Consider the following 25,293-nt stretch of genomic DNA (forward strand, 5'->3'; position numbering starts at 1 on the left):
ATATATATATATATATATTATGTTTTCAATATATATATATATATACAAGATAACAATGCATGGTAACTCATGTACTAGATTGGCTTCTGGAAACTTTCAAACTTTGAAAAGGCCTCAGTCAGCCTGTGGAGTTGGCTCAACTGCACGGTCAGCCCAGTCTCCGCACTAACCCGTCCCTGAGATATTTATCAGAGGAAAACACTCTCTCTACGCTCAGCATGCCTTCCAAGTGACTGAGATTACCGTGTACCAGTCTCTTGCCCTTCTCTCTTCCTCTCTCGTTCACCCCGCAATTTAAGGGTTTTTTTGACAGGGACTTCTGACCAATCACAACCCCTTCTTGCCCGAACAGCTTACACTCAGGTCCGCCGTCATCCGACGAGAGTGAAGCTTACATAAACGTCCGCCACTTGTTTACATTCAGTTGTTTACCATATGGCAAATGGTCTAACGTCTGACTACAGGTGGGTCCAATTGACAAGGCCGGTGCTTTTTTTGTTTTCCTTCTGTTTACAAGTCAACAAGTGGTATTACCCGACCGCATGTGGGTCCAATTGACAAGGTCGTGCCTCTTTTGTTCCCACTCTGCTAAAAGGTCAATACTTTATACTTAGATTTTACAAATACGTGTGCCAGGCAGTGAACGGCTCATGTATTTGTAAAATCTAAGTGACTCGTACAACATGGAATTCATATAAAACGGAATTATCAACAGTGTTATGGGGGGGTCAACTGTATTATAAAATAAATGGTAATCAAATTTGCATAGACAAACATCAAATTATCAAACTGATTTATTACACAGATGTTTGTGTAATAAGTCAGTTTTTTGAAGTGCTTTGATACTAATTAATGTTTTATTTGGTTTTCTATCAAAATATAACAATTTTGAATTACAAAAATTTTTTAACTTTCATAACTGTCACAAATTACTTGCTTTTGATATTTCATCCAAAATTTTTTTGGACAAACATACATATAGGCAGGGATGACATTCGAAATATTTAACAAAAGGTTCGTAACAGAAAATTTTTCCTTAACAATTTTTTTTTTCGCTCAAATAGTGCATCGGAAGGCTCTAGTTTAGTAGTGTTACAGAGTATAATACGTATATTTTAATATTTTTAAAAGAATCAAACCATTGAGAAATGTTACATATGTTTAACAAGGTTCGGAAAACTTTGAAAATGTTAACAACGGGTTCAGCCGAACCTGTGTGAACCCGCTGAATATCACCACTGCTTGTAATAAATAATAATAACAAACAAAATAGTTATTATATAAAATTTAAATTTTAAAATCCTTCAGACTTTAAATAAAAATTAACTTTGTCATATTATTTAATTGAAATAATTAATTTTACTTTTCAATATAGGTAATATTGTACGACAATACAGTATACTCCTGATTATCCAGGCTAATCACTTGTAATGGACGCACAAGATAACATGGAAATGCAGATAATCTGCAAGTTTGTTTTATTGACAATTAATCAATTTTTTATTTAGTTTTTAATTTCATTTTAAATTTAACATAATAGTTTATTTATTATGAATAAAAATATGTTTTGAAAATGAAAACTAATTAATTAATATGCTTTAGATGTGATCAGAAAATTCAGAATGTAACTGAATAATATTGAACTAGTGCCAAGCAGTTCACAATTTTTTGTATTATTCATTGAGAATGACAGGTTGCTAGCTAGATATCATTGTAAAACTTCATTAATTATGCAATATTAATGATTTATTGATAAGGAAAGTATTTAAAATATTTTCTTCAAGCAATTTTACAACTTATTTAATGGAGAGAATACAGTCTACACATAAGGCAGGCCATATTTTTCAAGAATCAACTGCACTTATTGTACTTATTTTGGTCATTTAATTTATACCTTGACATTCTGGGAATAGTTGACACTCAACATACCATTTTAAATAGCAAGAGTTAATGACATAGATTTTTTAAATTTAATGCTAATATTTATATTCNCAGTTTAAAGAAATAATAATAAGGAATTACAATTATTCAAATTTTTCCAGATATTGTCATTGAATAAAATTAATATTCTCACCTCAAACAGGTTCTCATCATTTTTTGTAAATGGTAATCCATTTAGTTTATTAATAAGTTGACTCACACCAATGATCTTATGATCTGCATTTCTAATAGGCATGCAGAGAATGCTATGATGGACAAAACCGGTACCTTCATCTACCTATTTAAAAAGTAATGAATATTTATATTCTTGATGTAAATTTTTATCAAGACATAAGCATAGATAATCCACAAACCAAATAATCCACACATAATAATCAAGAGTATACTGTATATATTTTGCTTCTCTGTCTCTACAGAGACTAATATTATTTTTATAAGATACTTACACTGAGTTGGTGAGCTTCATCAGAAGGAGCTGTTGCATGATATGATAGAACTTCAAGTGTGACCCTTTGTTTTGCCATTGCCTTGATTGCCTTTTCATACATTTGTGTATTATGAATTCCCATGCCACAGAATATTCCAAATCCCTAAAAACAATAATCATCTTTTAATCTAACATTATATGAGCTGTTTACATGGTCTGTTCAAAAAGTTCTGGAACAATACTTTAGTTTATTTGATTACAACTACATGTCATATGGGTGATCTGCCAAGAGGATGCCTTCCAAGAAGAGTTTTTTGGAAAACTGGCTCCTATTTAGGTGTTACTAATTTGAAGAAAACCTGAAAAACTCCACATAGCCAGCTCATTGGGAATGCACAAATCCATGACCGATTACCAGTGTAACAGTTTTGACTCCATGCAGGTATGTGCTACTCATCAAAGTAATAATATAGCAACTCTACTTTGTGCTATATCATTGTTGCAGTAATTAAGTGAATATAATATTTGTTTTGTTTTTAAATTATATCCTTTTTTTATATAATATATTTAATTTATTATTTTAAAAAAAATTTTGCCAATAGATGACACTGCATGTAAACTCAGCAAATACAATGTAGACAAAAATTAATAAATATATAAAAATCCAATAAATATTTTGGGATGATATGAATGATGTTATCTAAGTTAGTAGTATATTAGTGGAACTGCCAAGTTTCATAGCAATTGGTCAAATGGCCTAGGAGTGTATAGTAAACAACATTTTCATTTATAGATATAGATGATTAGTTACCAATTTTTATCACAAAAAAACGTTTTTTTTACTGATGACAAAATAAAAATATTTGATATTAACCAAAAATTTGTTCTAGTGGTTCAGTTGAGTATCAAGGTACCACTGTATTTGATTAATGCAATTTTGATATATGTGATAGCATCAAGAGATTAATTAACAGTGTTAATCATGGTATACTGTGTGTGTGTATATACACGAGGGCTGTTCGGAAAGTTCGCGGCCTTGCCTATATGCGGTGCTGCGATCAATTTAATTTTTGGCGGGAATAATTCAGCCATCTTTGCTAAAGATACGATACCAATTTCCGCTTGATTTGTCAAAAAGTTTTGCCACGACAGCTTAGCAGATAGTCAGTGTGCACATGCTTTGTCAAAAATGGAGAAGACGGAGACTCGTGCGGTCATAAAATACCTGACGAAAAAAGGGTTGACCGCATCTCAAATCAAAGCTGACATGGATGAAGTTTTAGGAGAGTCTGCTCCTTCGTACACCACTGTGAAAAAATGGACAGCCCTTTTTAAATCTGGCAGAGAAAGTGTGGAAGATGACCCTCGCAGCGGACGGCCGTCAACTGCTGTCACTGAAGAAAACATCGACAAAGTTCACGATTTGGTATTAGCAGATCGCCGTTTGAAAACGCGTGAGATAGCTGAGACAACAGGCATCTCTGTCGACCGAGTGCACCACATCCTAACCGAAGATTTGGGTATGACGAAGGTCTCAGCAAGGTGGGTGCCGCATCTGCTGACCGCCGAGCAAAAACGTGTTCGCACTTTGATGTCAAAGGAGTGTTTGGACTTCTACCAGAAAAACCCACAGGATTTCTTGCGTCGGTTTGTGACTACTGACGAAACGTGGATCCATTACTACACTCCTGAAACAAAAGAACAGTCGAAGCAATGGAAACACCACAGTTCGCCACCACCAAAGAAGGCAAAGACAGTTCCATCAGCGGGTAAAGTGATGGCCTCGGTTTTTTGGGATGCTAAAGGCATCATCTTTATTGACTACCTAGAAAGAGGAAAGACCATTAATGCTGTCTATTACTGTGAACTTTTGGAAAAACTGAAGAAAGAAATCGAAGAAAAGAGGCCACACTTGAAGAAGAAAAAAGTTCTGTTCCACCACGATAATGCACCTGCACATTCCGCCAGAATCACTGAACAAAAGATAAACGAACTTCGCTTCAATTAGTTCCACATCCACCGTACTCACCTGATTTGGCCCCCAGTGACTTCCAGTTTTTCCAAACCTAAAAAAATTCTTGGCTGGAAAGAGATTCCACTCAAATGACGAAGTCATCTCTGAAGTGAACGAGTATTTTGCACACCTTGACAAATCGACCTATTGTGATGGCATAAAAAAGCTAGAACATCGCTGGAATAAGTGCATTGCTAACAGAGAAGATTACATTGAAAAATAAAAAAAGTTTTAACATTATTTTGTTTGTTTTTCTATGTGAGGCCGCGAACTTTCCGAACAGCCCTCGTATATATATACACATATACACAAGGGCAGGCTGAAAAGTAATGCACATATGTTTGTAGAGCACAAACGAAATGATTTTCAGAAGCATGCCAGGTGGCATATGGAAGTAACATTCCCCCTCTATGTGCATGCGCAGTTTGAGGTTGTTGCATTCATTCAGTATATTTTGAGAAGCGGAAATATGGAGACATGTTCTGGTGCTATGTCAATGCGAGTTAAATAGCGTGCTGTTATCAAATTTTTAACTGCTGAAAAAATTACATTTAAAGGCTGTTTATGGTGATGATGCTGTTGATAGGTCTATTGTAAATTGATGGATAATAAAATTTCATGGTTGCAAGCCTGGAAAAGCCATAATTGTTGATGAAACATGCAGCGGAAGTCCGATCACTGCCACAGACAATTACCATTGCACCTTGTTGTAATGTTTAATTCTTCTCAGTACATACAGACTAAAACACCTCTGACGTTGAGTTTGTCATGTTAGAGGCAGCCTGGTACCAATAATCTTGCAACATGACAACGCTTGTCCACACACCTCGCACACAACTGGAGAGGCTCTGTGAAACCTGAAGTTTGACCGATTCCACACCCTCCTTATTCCCCCGATCTTGCGCCTTGTGATTTTTATTTGTTTCCTCTACTTAAGAGAGACTTCAAGGGTAATCATTACACCTCAGATGATGATGTGAAGGCAGCTGTCAAGTCCTCGAGAAAAGTCAGAAGAATTTTTCAGTGACAGAATGAAAAAACTTGTTACACATTGGGAGAAACGTGTTAGTCATCATTAAGGCTATGTTGAAAAATAAATATATGATTTTGAAGCTTAAGAATTGTACTTTAATGTACTTTTTGCCCAATCTTGCTATTTGTTTTTGTTCGTATTCTACAAGCATGTGTGCATTACTTTTCAGCCTGCCCTCGTGTATATATATGAAGCATGCAATGCCATAACATTGTAAATGTCACTTTTTTTCTAAATATGATTTATTGAGAATTGAATTCTAAATGCAATGTTTTCTGCCACAAAAGAATATTATGGTGATTTTGACAGTGTAAGTGGCTGTATTTTGAAGATGAATTTATGTGAAAATATAACATTTAAAGTACCAGAGTGCAAGTCATATGACTTTTGGCACATAAAACATTGTGACTTATATTTACATCATTTTGATATTCCAGAGAATTTGTAATCCAGTGAGTTTTTTACCATTTCATTGTAAAATTGAAATGAATTCATTCATTGGAAAAAAAATGTTTTTTAACTCTCCTGAAAAGTTTCTTTTTTGGCATTTACAACATTATGGCATTGCACACTTCATATATACACACATAATATACTTCTTGCCTAATATACTGTACATACAATGCCTTTTTTATAGCTTGTGTCTCCCCTTTTTTTATAGTTCTGTGGGCACCACAGTGTTGCAGAAACAACATAGAAACAAAAAGGCAATCTATGCAATGATTTGAGAAAACATTGCTACAGCCAAAGAAAGTGCAATAGATAAGGTCAAAGGTGAAAGTTATGCTGGCACGTTTTTTATACATCAAAGACATTGTGTATCTTGAATTCTTACCAGATGGACAAGCAATGAATCAAAGCTATTACATGGAAATGCTAAGGCACCTAAGAGAAAAAAGACCTGAACTTTTCTGAAAAAAATTCATGGATCCTGCATCATGAGTCTGCTGACTCACAACTTGTTGGCTAAAACAGGAACACTTGCATTTTCCCACCCACCCTACTCGTCTGACCTCACTCCTGCAGACTTTTTCCTATTCCCTATGCTGTAAACCACTTTGAAAGAATGTAGATTTCAGATGATTAAAAAGATCAAGAAAAATTTGCAAGAGCACCTATGAACGATTTTGAAAAATGCTTATCAGATACATTTCCAAAAAAGGCAGCATCATTGGAAGTGGTGTATTGATAAAGGAGTAGAGTACTTTGAAGGAGACAAGGCCAACTAAATTGTATGTATGTCCAAAAAATGAAGAAAAAATAAGTTCTAGAACTTTCTGAACAGGCCATGTAGAGCCCAATCAGCCTAAGTCCAGTTGTTACAATATTATAGGAAAGCAAATTTAGAGTTATGCTTCACTATTTTGTCATTTTTTCATGACACAGAAGATGAAGTAATCTAATGTTGTTTATAAACAAAAAGAATGTTAGCTTTGGGTACTCGAAACTTTATTCTTTCTATTTTCTTTTAGAATGAAAACCCTGATTTTGAAAAAATGGTCTTAGATTGGTCTCTGAACAATTCATATATATCTAATTATACTTGTAGTAAGTATATTTTCATTCACTTGCTTTAGATAAATTATGATTCTTTGTTTTATTAAAAAAATTCATAATTCATAATCATTTTCTTTATTATTATTAAACATAATTAGTATATTTTCAAAGAGCAAATTATTCATGTTATTATGTACTTAAACAAACACAATAATTCAACTTAATACAATATGTACTGTAAAATAGTAACAGTAAATGTGTCCAAATTTAATATTAATTTATAACCAATTGTTCAAAAACAGCTATTCATTAATATGAATAGCTGTTTTTGAACAATTGGTTATAAATTAATNGAACATATGACTAAATATATTCTCTGTGTAATAAAAGTGTATGAAAGTAATGAAAAATTGGAATAATTTTTAATGAAAGTATTTTCATTAAAAATTATTCCATTTTTGATTTATAAGGTTATTTCAATTTTTCTATTCCAAGAATTCCTTCAGCGACATAGCCAATGCAGTTTAGGTGTCAGCTGGATCAAATCTGTGTAGGTAAAAAAAACACGGAATTTTTTGGGTGTCTGTTCCTCACCATCTGGTTAAATCTATAATGGGTTTGAAAAAAGTCCTTCCTAGTGCCCACAGAGAAAAAGTCAAAGAAAACGTATACAAGTTCATATTCATGTTTTATAACTTAATTTCATTATTCATTACATTATGAATTCAATAATGAAATAAACAATAAATGTTTTCAGATGTATACATTATTAATATTAAGTATAGCCAGTTAAATCAATGAATTTATAGTATAATGAAAATTATAGAAAAAGAATCAATATACTTACTTCTCCTGTTGCAGCCACATAACCTGTTATTCCAATATTAATGGGAAATCTTCCTTCAAATGGACTAGATATATTAAAAAAATATAATTTTTTTCAAATGATATGGTTATTATCTTTAACAATTGAGTTGTGCCAGTCATCTATCTGACATCTTTCAAAGGAAAATTTTTGAATTGAAATAACATGATTTCCAGTTTGTATCAGAAGTTCATATATAGTTAATCAGGCCTCCTGTCCCTAAGGTTTCCATATCTGCTGTTGACTTTCATTTATCTAACACCATTCTCAAGATTAAGGAAGGGCAGACAACAGTGAAAATTTATAGGACTACAATTTTTTCAAATTGCAACCTCAATCATATTTTATCTGTAAATGCATATTCATTGAATGAAGTGCAGTTTCCGCTGTAGGGGCATATTTCTATTTGTTTTCATTAAATGATCAATAAAACAATGAACATATATAATTAAGACAGTATGTTTTCTAAGAGAAATGAATGTAATTCAGCCTCTATTCATTATTACCTATATTGCAATTTTCATTCATTTATTTATATAAAAAATTAAAAGTATAATATAATGGATTTTAAATATATTTTTTAAAATTAGTCTGTAAAAAATATAACAAAATTTAAAATTTTTCATTTTAACTCCTTCATATTATCAAAGATGTAAATGAGAGAAAAATCTGTTAACAAGGCTCAAGGGAGTGCAGAAAAACCGAAACCTCCTCATAAAGCAAAGTATCTTCTAGCTCTTCTATACCAAACCTATTTCATCTTTATATCAAGAAACTCTGCTTTCATTAATATTATGTAGACAACATGTTATTAGTTTTTTTTTAATTCTAACTTTATACATATTTACAAAAAACATAAAATACTTATAAGTATTTAAATGATTATGTTACTTCAAATTATAAAAATAATTTTTTTATATTGCAGAAAAATTTTTATTTTTTTATTTATTTTAATTATAATCCATAATTTTCTTTTGAAAATACTACAAGTTTTACACAATGGTTATTATTTTTTGATCTTAAAGACAAGATAATCTTCTAAAATTAAGAGAAATCCTATATAAATATTAAAAACAAAAATGCCATCATGATATTTACAGAAATGAAAGATAAATGTTCTTATTTAAAACTCCTTTTTGCAATTATACAAATGGAAAAATTATTATAGAAGATTAAGATGAAAATTCTTAAGGTCATAAAAAAAGTTCTATTAAATGTATTTATTTCTAAAGTGTCAGATAGTTTTCATGAAGAAAGAAATAACTCTCCACTATGAATGAATTAAATGAGCCACTTAAAATAATTTTGCATATCATTAATGCGAAGCTGAGCAAAAACACACATCCCAGATAGCAGTAAAGAGCACTTATTTCCAAGATATGAAAATATAAATATAAAATGTTTTTTGTAATTAGAAAAGAAAACTTCATTATGTAAATATTTCATGTAACATCAGTAAAGTAATAGTATATATTTCACATATCATGCCTTTTGAAAAAGAGTATGAACTACTGCTTTATCTATTCAGCAGTATTGAAAAACTGCTACAGCTACTATTACATTATTTATTTGGAATGTCAGATCAATTCTGTTTGAATCAAATTTTTTTGGAAATTTGTTTGAATTTATTTAAAGTTTATTTAATAAACAATTTTAGCATTCCTGTGTGAATAAAAACTATTATATTAAATTTAGTGATAACTTGATTGTTTATTATATATCTAATAAAATATTTATTTTATAAAAAAAAAATTAAATTGCAGTTATGTTAGAAAATTTTAAATTTTGTAATGTAAAATATTTGTATCCATTTTAATAAAGTTTTAAAAATATATATTTATAATCAGTTCTGAAACCAAGCAAAATAACAAATTTTGATATAATCTTTCACATTACATTGTTGTAAATTGTAGAATTTACTTTTATTTTATTCACAGAAATTCCAGTTTATATAAATTTTGTTATAATAATAGTAATAAAATATTTCCAGTTTAAAGAAATAATAATAAGGAATTACAATTATTCAAATTTTTCCAGATATTGTCATTGAATAAAATTAATATTCTCACCTCAAACAGGTTCTCATCATTTTTTGTAAATGGTAATCCATTTAGTTTATTAATAAGTTGACTCACACCAATGATCTTATGATCTGCATTTCTAATAGGCATGCAGAGAATGCTATGATGGACAAAACCGGTACCTTCATCTACCTATTTAAAAAGTAATGAATATTTATATTAATTTATTATTGATTTTAAAATGTAATTAAATTTGAGGATACTTCAAGAAATACTAAAAATTTAGGATAATTTTTATTTAAAAATATTTGATACTTACACTAGGATCAAATCTCTCATCTTCATATGTATTTGGAATATTTAAAGTCTAAAACATATATTAAGTTTAATGAATTTTATGTATTTTATATATTACAATTGAAAAAAGATAAAAGAAAAAAACAATAATATAATAATTAAAAATAGAAATGAATTGCACAATACAAGAATCTATGCAAAACTAAAATATATAATACTTTGCTTTATGAGAAAAAATATAAAATTATCTTCTAGCTCTTAAGTTTTAAGATAGGTGTAAATTTGTATCCTTTTTCTTCTAAGTTTTAATTGAATACATCTAATATTCTCCATCCTTATAAATAATTAGATAACATTTGACATTAAATTATCAACAAAAATTTTATATAAGTCTTTCATGTTACATTAATTCATTACTTCTTTTATGATTAATTGTTTCTTACAGATTATTTTTAAATGTTTGTTATATTCGTAATTAAAAATAGGCTAGTGTTTCCCCAACCTGTGTGTTGTGAGAGTGCCTCAAGTGTGTTGCAGAAAAATTAAATATATTTTTAGAATTTTTAATAAACTCTTTTTTTAAAATTTCATTTATCTTTCATCTTTTTACTGCCAGCCGACCGAGGAGAGAAGGAAGTGTTCACTAAAATGTCGATTGTTGCAAACTTTTCAGTATCAGCATATCCCTTTCACAAAAGTTGCATCTGTCTATGCATATGCCATCATACCAACTCTGGAGCTTCTATAAATGGTGCAGCTTACCAGCTTAAAGAGTGATGCTAGTTCTTTATGCATTGATTAAAATAGTCTTTTAATTTTTATAGTATGTTTGTAAAATTGTGAGTTTTTGTCTTGGAAATTTAACTTCTGTATTATTAAAAAGTTTTAAAATCAACAGTAATTTATTTTAAATTTTAAACATTTTTATTTAAAAAATTATAGTGTGTTGCAGGAATCTTACTAAATTCAAAGTATGTTGTTAATCCAAAAAGGTTAAGTTGGGAAACACTGAAATATGTATTGATAATAAAAGTATAAACTAGCCTATTTTAAAATGTCCTGCTTTGTTTTTTTAAACAATATTACACAGAGAACATATGACTAAATATATTCTCTGTGTAATAAAAGTGTATGAAAGTAATGAAAAATTGGAATAATTTTTAATGAAAGTATTTTCATTAAAAATTATTCCATTTTTGATTTATAAGGTTATTTCAATTTTTCTATTCCAAGAATTCCTTCAGCGACATAGCCAATGCAGTTTAGGTGTCAGCTGGATCAAATCTGTGTAGGTAAAAAAAACACTGAATTTTTTGGGTCTGTTCCTCACCATCTGGTTAAATCTATAATGGGTTTGAAAAAAGTCCTTCCTAGTGCCCACAGAGAAAAAGTCAAAGAAAATGTATACAAGTTCATATTCATGTTTTATAACTTAATTTCATTATTCATTACATTATGAATTCAATAATGAAATAAACAATAAATGTTTTCAGATGTATACATTATTAATATTAAGTATAGCCAGTTAAATCAATGAATTTATAGTATAATGAAAATTATAGAAAAAGAATCAATATACTTACTTCTCCTGTTGCAGCCACATAACCTGTTATTCCAATATTAATGGGAAATCTTCCTTCAAATGGACTAGATATATTAAAAAAATATAATTTTTTTCAAATGATATGGTTATTATACAATTATAATAAAGTTTACTGAATTTTTCAAATTAGCAATTATAAAAATTTGCACAAGAAGTGATGANCGACTTTTCAATTATCCGACCAATCCCAATCGGGTGAGAAAAAATATAAAATTATCTTCTAGCTCTTAAGTTTTAAGATAGGTGTAAATTTGTATCCTTTTTCTTCTAAGTTTTAATTGAATACATCTAATATTCTCCATCCTTATAAATAATTAGATAACATTTGACATTAAATTATCAACAAAAATTTTATATAAGTCTTTCATGTTACATTAATTCATTACTTCTTTTATGATTAATTGTTTCTTACAGATTATTTTTAAATGTTTGTTATATTCGTAATTAAAAATAGGCTAGTGTTTCCCCAACCTGTGTGTTGTGAGAGTGCCTCAAGTGTGTTGCAGAAAAATTAAATATATTTTTAGAATTTTTAATAAACTCTTTTTTTAAAATTTCATTTATCTTTCATCTTTTTACTGCCAGCCGACCGAGGGGAGAAGGAAGTGTTCACTAAAATGTCGATTGTTGCAAACTTTTCAGTATCAGCATATCCCTTTCACAAAAGTTTCATCTGTCTATGCATATGCCATCATACCAACTCTGGAGCTTCTATAAATGGTGCAGCTTACCAGCTTAAAGAGTGATGCTAGTTCTTTATGCATTGATTAAAATAGTCTTTTAATTTTTATAGTATGTTTGTAAAATTGTGAGTTTTTGTCTTGGAAATTTAACTTCTGTATTATTAAAAAGTTTTAAAATCAACAGTAATTTATTTTAAATTTTAAACATTTTTATTTAAAAAATTATAGTGTGTTGCAGGAATCTTACTAAATTCAAAGTATGTTGTTAATCCAAAAAGGTTAAGTTGGGAAACACTGAAATATGTATTGATAATAAAAGTATAAACTAGCCTATTTTAAAATGTCCTGCTTTGTTTTTTTAAACAATATTACACAGAGNTCTACAAAAGTTGTGTGTATCTGTGTGTGCTGGCATACCAACTCTTTGGAGCTTCTATAAACATTGCAGCTTACTAGCTTAAAGACTGATAATAGCTCTTTACACATTGATTCAAATAGTCTTTTTATTTTTATAGTATATTTGTAAAATTGTGAGTTTTTGTCTTGGAAATTTAACTTCTGTATTATTAAAAAGTTTTAAAATCAACAGTAATTTAAATTTTAAACATTTTTATTTAAAAAAGTATGATATGTTGAAGAAATCTTATTAAATTCAAGGTATTGCTAATCCAAAAAGTTGGAAAAAAACGCTGTTCTATATAGTTGCCCATGTCTCAATGTACCATTGACAACATTCCCACAATCACTGAAAGCTGCTTGAAAATTCCTTTGCAATCCTCTTCAATTCTTGGATCATATTGCCTTGAATGTCTTCTAAATCATTATATGGTTTATTGCATCTTGAGGTATGGAAAGAGAAAAAATTACATGGTGCAACATCTGGTGAATATGGTGGGTGAATGAGTATGAGGACTTGTTTTCAAGCTAAAAACTGCTTCACAATTTCAGTTGAATGGGCTGGAGCATTGTTGTGAAANTATCAAAAAAATTTTTGAATCAACTGTAATTTACTTTAAAAATTATGTTGTTCTGCAGGAATCTTACTAAATTCAAAGTGTGTTGCTAATGGGAATTTCCATATTATCAAAAAAATTTTTGAATCAACTGTAATTTACTTTAAAAATTATGTTGTGTTGCAGGAATCTTACTAAATTCAAAGTATGTTGTTAATCCAAAAAGGTTAAGTTGGGAAACACTGAAATATGTATTGATAATAAAAGTATAAACTAGCCTATTTTAAAATGTCCTGCTTTGTTTTTTTAAACAATATTACACAGAGAACATATGACTAAATATATTCTCTGTGTAATAAAAGTGTATGAAAGTAATGAAAAATTGGAATAATTTTTAATGAAAGTATTTTCATTAAAAATTATTCCATTTTTGATTTATAAGGTTATTTCAATTTTTCTATTCCAAGAATTCCTTCAGCGACATAGCCAATGCAGTTTAGGTGTCAGCTGGATCAAATCTGTGTAGGTAAAAAAAACACTGAATTTTTTGGGTCTGTTCCTCACCATCTGGTTAAATCTATAATGGGTTTGAAAAAAGTCCTTCCTAGTGCCCACAGAGAAAAAGTCAAAGAAAATGTATACAAGTTCATATTCATGTTTTATAACTTAATTTCATTATTCATTACATTATGAATTCAATAATGAAATAAACAATAAATGTTTTCAGATGTATACATTATTAATATTAAGTATAGCCAGTTAAATCAATGAATTTATAGTATAATGAAAATTATAGAAAAAGAATCAATATACTTACTTCTCCTGTTGCAGCCACATAACCTGTTATTCCAATATTAATGGGAAATCTTCCTTCAAATGGACTAGATATATTAAAAAAATATAATTTTTTTCAAATGATATGGTTATTATACAATTATAATAAAGTTTACTGAATTTTTCAAATTAGCAATTATAAAAATTTGCACAAGAAGTGATGAAGGATTAACCCCTAACTGCTTTAAAGCCACATCAGAATTACTCAAAGCAATATTATGATAATGGTAATATTTTATATAAAAATCTACATTGTTATTTATATGCAATGTTTTTTATACTAAATAACAGGATTTCTAAATAACTTTTTTCCATAACAGGTAAGCTACTGTCTTAGCAATTACAAGATAATTTCAATTATATCATATGTCACTTTATCAGTAAGTTAAATATTGAAAAAAGAGGAAGTTTATTAATCTGATTATCAGTTTACATAAAACAAGTCCTTCAAGTCCATTTCATTATGTAGCTAACCTTGCAATATCTCCTAATTGTTTTGAGAAATGTGAGTCAAAAGCTATTTGAGAAGCCTAAAAATATAATTTATATTTAAAGCAATATGATCCATATACTAATTGTATATTTTTAAGATAAAAGTAAACAATTCCCATTAATAAATGATAACAGACAATACTACCACTCAAAACTGGATATAGTTGAATTAAAACCACTGAGAAATTAAAAAATTGCTGGATTTTAGGTTAAGTGCTAACATTTTTGCCATGTTAAATGAGCATCATCCAACCACCTCCCCAGTTGGGGAATTAATTTGCTTGATCATGCCCATTCAACATGGACAAAAACATTATCACTTATTAAAAAACTGCTAAATTTTAGGTTTTCTTAGTGGTTTTGATAACAGAAATACAGTAGAACCTCTATTATCCGACCCCCGATTAACCGACCGTCCTAGTCGGCAAATTTCAAATGTCCGCTAGTGATGTGGCGCTACAATATTTGGCTATGTCTTCACTACTGTAATATTATTTTTACGTGTTTTAGCTGGCAACACTAGATCGACCATGAAAGGGAGCCAGAGGCTTAATTTTCTAATTTTTAACGATACAATAGCGACGATTATTATTTTTAAAAATTTTGTTAGGCTTAACATCGATGAAAATTCAACGGGAAGTAGGTTAATAGCGATATACTAATATACTAATTACATGGGATATAATAATATACTACCTTAATAATGGATTTTTTCATACTTTTCGGTTATCCGACTTTTCAATTATCCGACCAATCCCAATCGGGTCGGATAATCGAGGCTCTACTGTATCTAAATTAAGATTTGAATCTGCAATTTGACATACAAAGAACAAAACTGTCATAAAATTTACCAATCTAATCGTAAAGTAAGATGATTGTAAAGTTAATTGTTCATTTAATCTTACACTTAATTAAATGTAAGAATAAAAATCTAACTTTAATTAAATGAATCTGAAAAAATAAATAATATTAGATTGAGATATAAGACAACACAACACATGAATGATCTTCTAAAGTGCCTCCCAGGTGGACTTTCTTGGAAAACTGACTCCTATTTAGATGTTAGACACAGGAAGAAAACCTAGAAAACTACACATGACCAACCTGTTGGTGAGGCATACATCTATAACCAACTAACTATCAGTGTTCAGTGGTTTTATCCACTCAGTCACCGATGGACTAAATAAAATTGCCTTAGTTAATAAGAGTAATGAATTAAAAATTAAAAAATAAGTTGTATTTCAAGATATCAGTTTATAATTAGTCAAAATAAAACACTAATACACATATATTGCATATTGTATAAACATTTCTCATAAAAAGAAAATACTAATTTTCATGTTACTGGGACTAAAAATTATAAGAGGAAAGCACAATTAAAAAAAATTCTTTTGTAGCCAAATTTATACGAAATAATAAATTTAGTAAATTGATATTAATCAAACAAATTTAACATTTAAAATATAATTAATTTATATTTTAATTATTAAATAAATTTTCCTGCCAATAAAAGACTATAACAATGGTTCTATAAGTTTTTTTTTCTAAACCATTACAATTTTACAACTTTTTTCAATTAATATTTTTTTAAAAAATGGGAGAAGTGCATCAAATATTTTTCTTAACGTGTACTTAAGTACACCACATTAGCGTTAACTCTACTGAAGGATCTTTTTTTTCTATTTGACTTCATTTATCGATTCTCGTTTAACCTCGATTTATAATTCTAAATATTCCAGCAACGACTGCGGGAAACAAATAAAACATTGTAGTCTTTTGTAATGGTTTTCTCGTTTCCGTAATGGTTGTTTATTTCGCGTGATTCGTCCAATTCTTCGTGAAAAATGGCGTCATTTTTATTTCTAGGTTTGGAATATCGATTTGCATAATCTGATGGATTTATAACACAGTCAATTTATTTTGAGATTGAAGTTCAAAAACGATCTTCTTCACTATTAAGAAAATATATTCTGCCAATATACTGATAATTGATTTTCCGTTCGCGTGATTCATTGGAAGCTGAACTGACTCGAGTTTCAAATTTTCAAGAATTATGATGCATATAAATTATAATATCCAGCAGAATTTCATATTGAATTATAGTATTTCCCAGAATAAAAATGGAGACGATGTGTTTCGTCTTGAATGTGTATCAATGGACGATGAAGCTAAGCAAAAAAAATTAGAAACGCGAGTCGTGTTCATTTCGTCCAGAAAATATACAGTACACTCGGCCTTTATTTATCACGTCGTAATTCAGTTGTGTCCAAACTACGGCCCACGAACATATTTGCCACATAACTTAAGTACCATTAATGTATTAAATCAGCAGTTTAGGGGATGAGAGATTCGTTTGTATCTGATTGCTGAAGATGATCGCTTAACGAATTTCTAACTTTTAAAGTTGATTTTAATATTATAAAGTTTATGAACAGTTGTGAAAAAGCAAAGTAAAAATAAGAACAGGAATTGTGTACAGTATGTAAGGGAAAATTTACAAGTAACATTCAGTTTCGTGAAGATCAGATGAATTATTAGCGAGGTTGCGGCCGACGTTTTCAACGCGAAAACGTGTACGTCGGACGTTCAGCGCTGCCTTCCTGTAAGCTAGCGGCCGCAACCTCGCTATTTTCTAATTTGTGTACGGCGTGTAACCTAGCCCCATTAGATTACTGTGTGTGGGATGGATAAAGGTTATTGTGTACAGTACCAGACGAAGGCACAAACACGTGAGGAGTTACTTTCGCATATTACGCAGGCTGCTAAGCAGAAGGCACATGCGATTTATAAACGGGGAAGACCAAGTGTATTAAAATGGATGGAGACATTTTTGAAAGTCTCTTGTAAACTTGTAAAGTTTACAAAGCTGAAAATAGATCTGTATTTTTAATACAGATCTATAATTTTATTTACTTTTATTTACTTTACTTTTCTTTTTAATGTTCTTATTTAAAATTAACAATAATAATAATAATAATAAGTAATCGTTGTTAGCATAAAGGATAGGCAACCTGTTATTCAGAGACTAAGCAATTACAAATATTAAAATATACATTTTGTAAACAATATACCGAAAATTATAACCGTTTATTATAGAAAAATGCATTTTATTTTTAACTTTCAAATTAGCCAAGATTACGGCACCATTCACAGTGAATTTCTTCGTAACTATTGAGAATAGGACCCAAGTTTATAGAAACTTTTTTGCTCAAAATGACTCCGAAATAAACTCCGTAAGTGGCGGTACATCCTATTATCCTTTTGAATTTCAAAAAACTTTATATAAGTTAAAAGAATGTATGAAATTTTATAACTGAGTACGGTCATTTTGAAATTTACGAGTTTAATTTTATTATTAAATAACTCGTTTCTTATTCTTTATACTGTACTTTCAAATTTAATTCCTACGATTAAAAACGTTTAATTGAGATTAATTTAAAGTATCAAATATTTATACTTAGTAATAATATTTATTTGTAGAAGCTTTCATTTTATTGTAAACAGAAATTTATTATTGCAAATTGAAAATGCATTGCAATTCACTTTCCAGATTTACTTTATTTCTTTCCTAAAGTATGAGTCTTTTTCTCGTTTTGTATTATTAAATATAAATACTGTATAGTAGAAACTGTATGGGGTTTCAAAAATCGCCTGTTAGTAAATGATAAATGAAGCATTTCTCATCAAAATGTACAGAACAAATAATCGCACAAGTACTTGCCGTAGGTTTAAAGCTTTTCTTTTTTATCTTCGAAACCTACTCATAAACAAGATTTCGAAAGGAGGAAGGAGATATATTTCCTTTTTTTTAGTCTTTCACTGTAAACATTTTCCACGTCAGATATATCCAGATCCAGAAAATAATAAACCTGTAAAAGAACTTTCCAGGTTTATTATTTGTATATTCATATACACACAAAGCGGACATTTTGCTCTTTTTAAAGTAAAACTTCCTTTAATTTGAGAGAAATAAACTTAGCTTGTGATTTAGGTTCACTATCGTGTTTTTTTACGCTACAAGAAGCAGGGTATCACTATCATATGACTCGTTATACCATGCGAAAACAACTTGTTAAATTCTGTAAGAGCTATTTAGAGAAAGTAATCGTTTATGGATTCCTAGTGTTCCAGAGTATTGTGAAAAATATAAGAAATTACTATATTTTCTAATCTTTCTAATCTCTTGTGCTGAATGCCTTAGGAAAATTCAATATAATCTTTTTAATTATTTATTTATTGTTCCGATAAAATTTATATTACTTTTTGTTTATTTTACAATAAATAAATAAAATAGGATAAGTTTGACTATTTATTTTTTTATATAAATTATGATATTGTAACAATATTGCTTTAAAGTTGTATTATGTGATGCAATATTTTATAACACATCAGTGTAAAATCTCACATATGCTTTAAGATCGCGTGCCTTCAAAATACAGATGATACTTGCTATATCTTTTGTCTAATAGAATTGAAAATTTTTACATTTAAAAAGAGAAAAATAATTTTATTAAAATAGACAGAATAGTAGAAAACCGACAAAAATTCAAAAATATGCGGATTATTTATTAAACAATAAATGTTTTCTGCAGAAGAAAATCAAATTTTATAAAAACATATATAAAAATGAGTGAATATTTCCTATTTTTACTTTCTTCCGCTGTTATATAACAGACCTGTTCTGGCCTATAACAGAGGGAAAATATGGCGATCAGTCAAACAAATTATCCTCAAGAATTTTACATTTTTAATAAAATCTCGTAACAGATAATGCCACATGCAATTTAACATTTTTGCGGGGAAAGTTATGCAACTCGTTGCTGGATTTTTTTATTAGAGACATAAATGCATAATAAACTATAATATAATCATTCATAGTTTCCATTACGGCGAAGCTGTTTTGGTTGATGAGATGAGGTAAAGCAATCTACAAGGGCAATTTGCATCCTTGTTAGATTTTCCTTGATGGAGAGGGGAAGACTTTCTATGAAAAACTGGCCTCTACTTATAGCAAAGCTGCAATGCGTGAAGTTAGTCATTACATATGAGGAGGAATGAGAGATAAAATGATGATTGCCCACGCAATTTTGACCACGAGTTTTCGTAAATATTTAGATTGTATTTGAATCCATCACGATAGTAGGAAGCTACCTTTCAATTACCACAGATAAATTGTTAGATTTAGAAATGCATTTATAAACTGGAGGAAAAAAGATTATTTAGAAAATAAAAATTGTTAATTCATTTTAGAATTAAGCATTGTATTCTAGGAATCATAAACTGTATTTGAATTTAAAAGAATTAGGAAATTTCTATTTCCTGCCAAAAAAGGAGGTGAATAAATATCTTAATTATTTTACCTTGTTCGAGAAAAAGATTCTTCATTTTCCATGTCAGATGCATCCAGATCGAAGACTCTAGAGAAATTTCCCTGCATATAACAAATGTTAACAGATTAAATTACATTAATCTCAATAATAGCCTAAGGAATTTAATTAAAGGAATTGAATTGGATATTTTAAACTCTTAGATTAGAATTAAAAATGACTAATCTACATGTAATGTTTAAATTATAAAATCTCTCTTAATTTAAATAAGCTAATTTTTATTTTATCAAAGTATTTTTCATTTCAAAATTCAAAATATTTAATACGTCGATCATCATTAATAACCATTTACTGTATTTTTTTCATAATTATAATAATATTAAAAAATCTGAAATACAGTAACTGCTCTGGTTATGATTAAAACCAGTGGTGTTCAAGCTGCTCCTTGGAACCCAACTCTTCTACAAGAAACCTTCGAGATTTTCGCAAAAATATTTATTATGAAATGTTTACTTTTACTATAAATTTTGACAAATAAAAGCTTCTAGAAGCAATGCAGAAATATTTTCACACGTTCTTCGATTCTTGAAATTTTACTGTTTATGATTGTTAAAACTATATTCATGTATCAGTTCCATTGATGTTAAACGTCTGAAAATCACTGATTCAAATCATTGAGCTATAATAAATTAAAGCCGAAATAAAATACAAATTTGTATATACTCTCATAAATAAAACTATCATTTACAAATTATCATACAAACAATTCGTTATTTCACTCAATGGCGAATCCAGAAGAACCCAAAGTTCGAACAAATAAATCTTAATTTTGTGTGTGTCAGTGGAGGAGGAATTAAGACTCAAGTTCAGTGAAATTGGATGGATCTACAGGGACTAAAGTTATGGTATCTTTCACTAGATATAATAATCGAATAACAATTTAAAAACATATTTTACTTAGTGCATTTATCAAGAAGTAATTACATGAAAAAATGGTGCTAAATTCAATATCTTTAAACATTTAGATTTTGCGAAAACATTAGCTTAATCAATATTTATATAAAACAAAAATGAATAAAGTTGGTTCAACAGTTTAGGCTGTAGATCGCAAATACAGACTGACAGGCATATGATACTTTAAGTCGAAAAATGATATTTGCATATACACGATTTTACGTAAACATCATTTATATGAATAGGTCCACATAACTAATGAAGATTCGTGATTTCCAAATCTAAATACGAAGGAATTATAGGTACAAACATTACTAACGACATCATTTGTTATATTTAAAAATATAGAAAAATGTTTTATTTGGATCGCAAAGCATTTCCTGAATATTTACATATCAGGAAATGTTTCGCGATATCAGCTACGTTCTATATCTCATATCTCAGATTGCTTACTCAAACAAACCATACTAAACAATATTTTATGACTTAATCATACATAATTAAACTTTCCATAAATCAAGATCACTTGAGATAAATTCTAAACTGCTGGAAATTATGATTTATCTAAAACTCTAAGCAGAATACAAGCAGAACACATTCTACTTTACTTTTAAATTTATCATCTGTATATGTCTATTATTATTTAAGAAACCTGAACTTTTGACATTAAAATAGTTTTTTTTTTTATATAATGTTATTGATAGATATATACATAAATATAAGGAAATCATAAAATTCCAATACACAATCCTTTCAAGAAAGATTATAGAGCCATTCAATGTAAAATAATCCGATTTCCCAGGATAAGAAATCTAATATATTTCAAAATGTCTTTAATTTAAATAAAAATTTATTTAAAAGATGTTTATATATTTTTTATGTCCTAAGGGTATAGGGCATTAAAAAATAAAATTATTTGATGTTCTTGTTGATTAAAATTAGCATTTCTTTTTTAAAATTTAACCAGTTAATCATAAGAATAATTCATTTAAAATATTAATACATAACCTCTATTTCTGTAATTATAATGAAGAACTCTTGGAGATTAAAAATCTCCAAGAGTTCTTCATTATAATTACATACTTTGGTTCCATACAGTGGTACCTCAGGATACGAAATTAATCCGTTCCGAAACTGGGATCGTATCATGAAAATGTCGTGAGGTGAATCATTTTTCCCCCATACGATTACATGTAAAACCAAATAATTCGTTCAACACGAAAAACACACTCAAATTAAAGCTAACTTGTAAGTAGTACATTAAAAAAATAACTATAGTAAGGAAAACACTGAAAAATGCGTTTTGTAGTTGTAAATGTATAAATAACCATTATAGAATAATAATTGATAAAAAAAATAATTTTATTTGCACTTTACCTTTTAGGATAGACTACGGCGGAGGTGTAAACTGGTGGCGGAAGAGAGGGAGAAGGGAAATGATACTAAAACTTAACTTACATAACATAATGTAACAATAACTTAAAAATAACTTAGAAAAGATTAAAAAGTTGGGTTGTTTTCTATATATTTTTTAAAATTTTTATTCACTGCTTTTTTCTTTCTTTCCTTCACTTCCACCAGCACTTTCACTGGATAGAGGTCACTTGGTAAAATATCTATCCAAAGAGGCTTGGCTTTGCCTACTTTTTAAAATGTTTCTAAAATGACTTAGGCAAATGTCATTTTTCTGAACAGCAATACAGCTAGTGTGATTTCCTTTTTGGAATATTTCTTTTCAATAAAATTAGTCACTTTTTGGTATTCCCTCAAGATTTCCTTTATCGAGCGAGATCCTTCACGAGATCCTTTATCGAGCAAACACGCGGACTGAGACCAATGAACAGAAGTGAAAAAAAAATGGCGCTGCGAACTAATGTAACGTCGTATGCTGAGTTTTTGTTTGTATCGTGGAGCAAAAATATGTTCGAATTTCATGTCGTATCCTGAAAATTTCGTATGCTGGGGCGTTCGTATCCTGAGGTACCACTGTACTTTTGGTAATAAAAAATTTTAATTTATGAAAATTATTTAGTTTTTTTTCTATTTCTTATTTTTATTCTTGTAAATATAATCGAGCGATGCACGGTCTATACTCTCTGATCATCTTATTACGACAGAATGCTGGAAAAATTTTCAGAAAAATCAAATTATATTTAAATAATAGGCTTACTGTTTATTAATGAAACGATGCTAGAATTTATTCAGAATAAATTCCGATAATTTCGATATTTTTAAAATTTCTGTAGAGGTAACATGTTAGTCCAACATACATTTATACCAGATGACAAAGTGCTGTGACATTATCATGAAAGAAATCGATTTTGATAGTGAAATCCAGATGAATAATTGTTTGATTTATCTTCCGTATCTCTGTTTATTAAATTCATATCCATAAACGAATAGAAGGTTCTTATTTTTAGTTAAAACTTGTAGCGAATATTGTTTGTGGCGAGTTTCGTGGAATTCTTGTCACTCTACCCTTACCTGTACTTTAGTCAGGTGTCCAAAGGGTGGCGTAACTCACAACTATTGTAAAAGCTTGTACAGTACACTTATTCTGCTGCTCTCGTATGGGCTAAGACGTAAAATAAACTTGTCTTTGTTAATGTTAACATTGGGTTGACTAAATCATTCATAGTCTTGTCTCTATGCCATCTTTCTCATCCAACAAAACTTCTTATAATTAATAATATGAGTTGTATTTGATATCAGTGTAATCATAACTTTATCGGATGTTTTACGTTTATTCTGAAACAAATTTTATATATATATATTGATAATTTTATCAATATTGTAATCAGTTCACTGGAAGACTGATGATCAATTAGCATTAATTATTAATTAGTATTAAGTGTTTAATGATAAAAGCATTTATTCATACCTGTCGATTATTAACAAGCAGGCACTAATGTCTCATTAATTTATAAATGATGGGTTAATGATGATTATTGGTTTATCATTTTAAAATTATCCTTAAAATAAGGTAAGATTTTTTTTAAAAAAACTTTCAAAAAATTTTCAATTTACTTGCGACGTAAACAGCATAATTAAATCGCTAAGAATAATAGTTGCTTAATATTTTATAAATTTTTTCTTTATGTATTTTATCTCTTTTGTTGGTAGTCTACTATTTCTTCGGTATATTATTTTCTGTCTTTATTTTCTGATATTTTTAATTAATTTTGGAAAAAAATACTTTCTTATCGTGAAAATTCTAATTAAAGATGTCGTCATCAACCCTTAATCAGATTAATGTTTAAATTAATTCGCAAATATTTGAAAATCGTTAGTCGTAATTCTTATCTGTATGAGCTTTAGAAAACTAAAATTTAGTTTTATACTAATTTAAATATTTTATATAAATATACCTTTGTTCTTTCATCTAACAATAATATTTGGCATCTTTGACACTGCAGCAGAGATTGCGTGTGGGTCATAATTCTGTAAACAACGTGTTCAATGGTGCTTTGCTCTTCAAATATCATCCTTGCCAAATCTAATAACACCTTAAAAATAAAAAAGAACACTATGTAACTAAATATATTTAATGATGATTTATTAAATGATTGTATTTATACCTGATTTCTTTTATTTTCTAATTGGGATCGCTCATACAGTTGAGCATTTCTTAAACCTATTCCACAAAATTGCAGATACTGGGCAAAAACCTAAAATAATGATTCAAAATTAGAAAATTATTTGATGAATAATAGTTATATAAGAAAATATTTCATCGTAATTATAGGAAATCGTTATCTAACTCACCATTTCGTCGTCAACATTAAAGAAATCTCCCTTAGAACCGTTTTTGTTGATCACTTGAGCCACACCAATAACTTCCCCATCGATATCCATGAGGGGCATACATAACATACTTCTCGTCGTGTAACCCGTCTTCTGATCGATATTTTGATTAAATCTCGCATCCTTTTAAAGTAAAAGAAAATTCACTTTAATACAATATACATTCTGAAATAATGTAAAGAATATTCTATAAAGATTATGTCTGCTGTATATTCTCCAAGAGCATTAGATTTATTTAGTTTTCTGGTAAATGCATTCTTTATACATAGAAAATTTCTGCAAATACTTCCTAGAAGACTGCAATGCACACTTAGAAAAAACTTGAAAACAATTAAGTTTCGAAATTGGAAGTCCTCTTTTTAATGGGTTTAATCTCGAGAATCAGATTAATAAAAAAATAAAGTTTTAATTACATAGAAACTTTCCTCGTTAATGTAATTCAGATCCTATTAAATTTTGTAGAATTTTCTTTTTATATTAAAAACTTTTATTTTCTTTTTATATTAATTTTAAATATATGACATATATTTAATAATAATAATAATAAT

At 28.9% G+C, this 25,293-nt stretch overlaps 1 protein-coding gene across 1 annotated transcript in view; it reads right to left on the bottom strand.

Moving 5' to 3' along the window:
* The window catches only part of LOC111633031 (dual 3',5'-cyclic-AMP and -GMP phosphodiesterase 11-like), a 78,013-nt gene that overhangs the window by 27,386 nt on the left and 25,334 nt on the right, over nucleotides 1–25,293 (bottom strand). Inside the window, exons 4-11 of the mRNA XM_023377556.1 lie at nucleotides 24,707–24,868; nucleotides 24,520–24,609; nucleotides 24,310–24,447; nucleotides 20,021–20,091; nucleotides 14,152–14,215; nucleotides 10,118–10,165; nucleotides 9,847–9,990; nucleotides 2,388–2,531 (exon numbers count right to left, since the gene is read on the bottom strand). Of these exons, the coding sequence (XP_023233324.1) occupies nucleotides 2,388–2,531; nucleotides 9,847–9,990; nucleotides 10,118–10,165; nucleotides 14,152–14,215; nucleotides 20,021–20,091; nucleotides 24,310–24,447; nucleotides 24,520–24,609; nucleotides 24,707–24,868 (861 nt within the window). The remainder of the gene's footprint in view (nucleotides 1–2,387; nucleotides 2,532–9,846; nucleotides 9,991–10,117; nucleotides 10,166–14,151; nucleotides 14,216–20,020; nucleotides 20,092–24,309; nucleotides 24,448–24,519; nucleotides 24,610–24,706; nucleotides 24,869–25,293) is intronic.

Source organism: Centruroides sculpturatus, unplaced genomic scaffold (genome assembly GCF_000671375.1).
Source record: "Centruroides sculpturatus isolate CEXI.00-Female unplaced genomic scaffold, Cexi_2.0 scaffold764, whole genome shotgun sequence".
Classification (NCBI taxonomy): Eukaryota; Metazoa; Arthropoda; class Arachnida; order Scorpiones; family Buthidae; genus Centruroides; species Centruroides sculpturatus.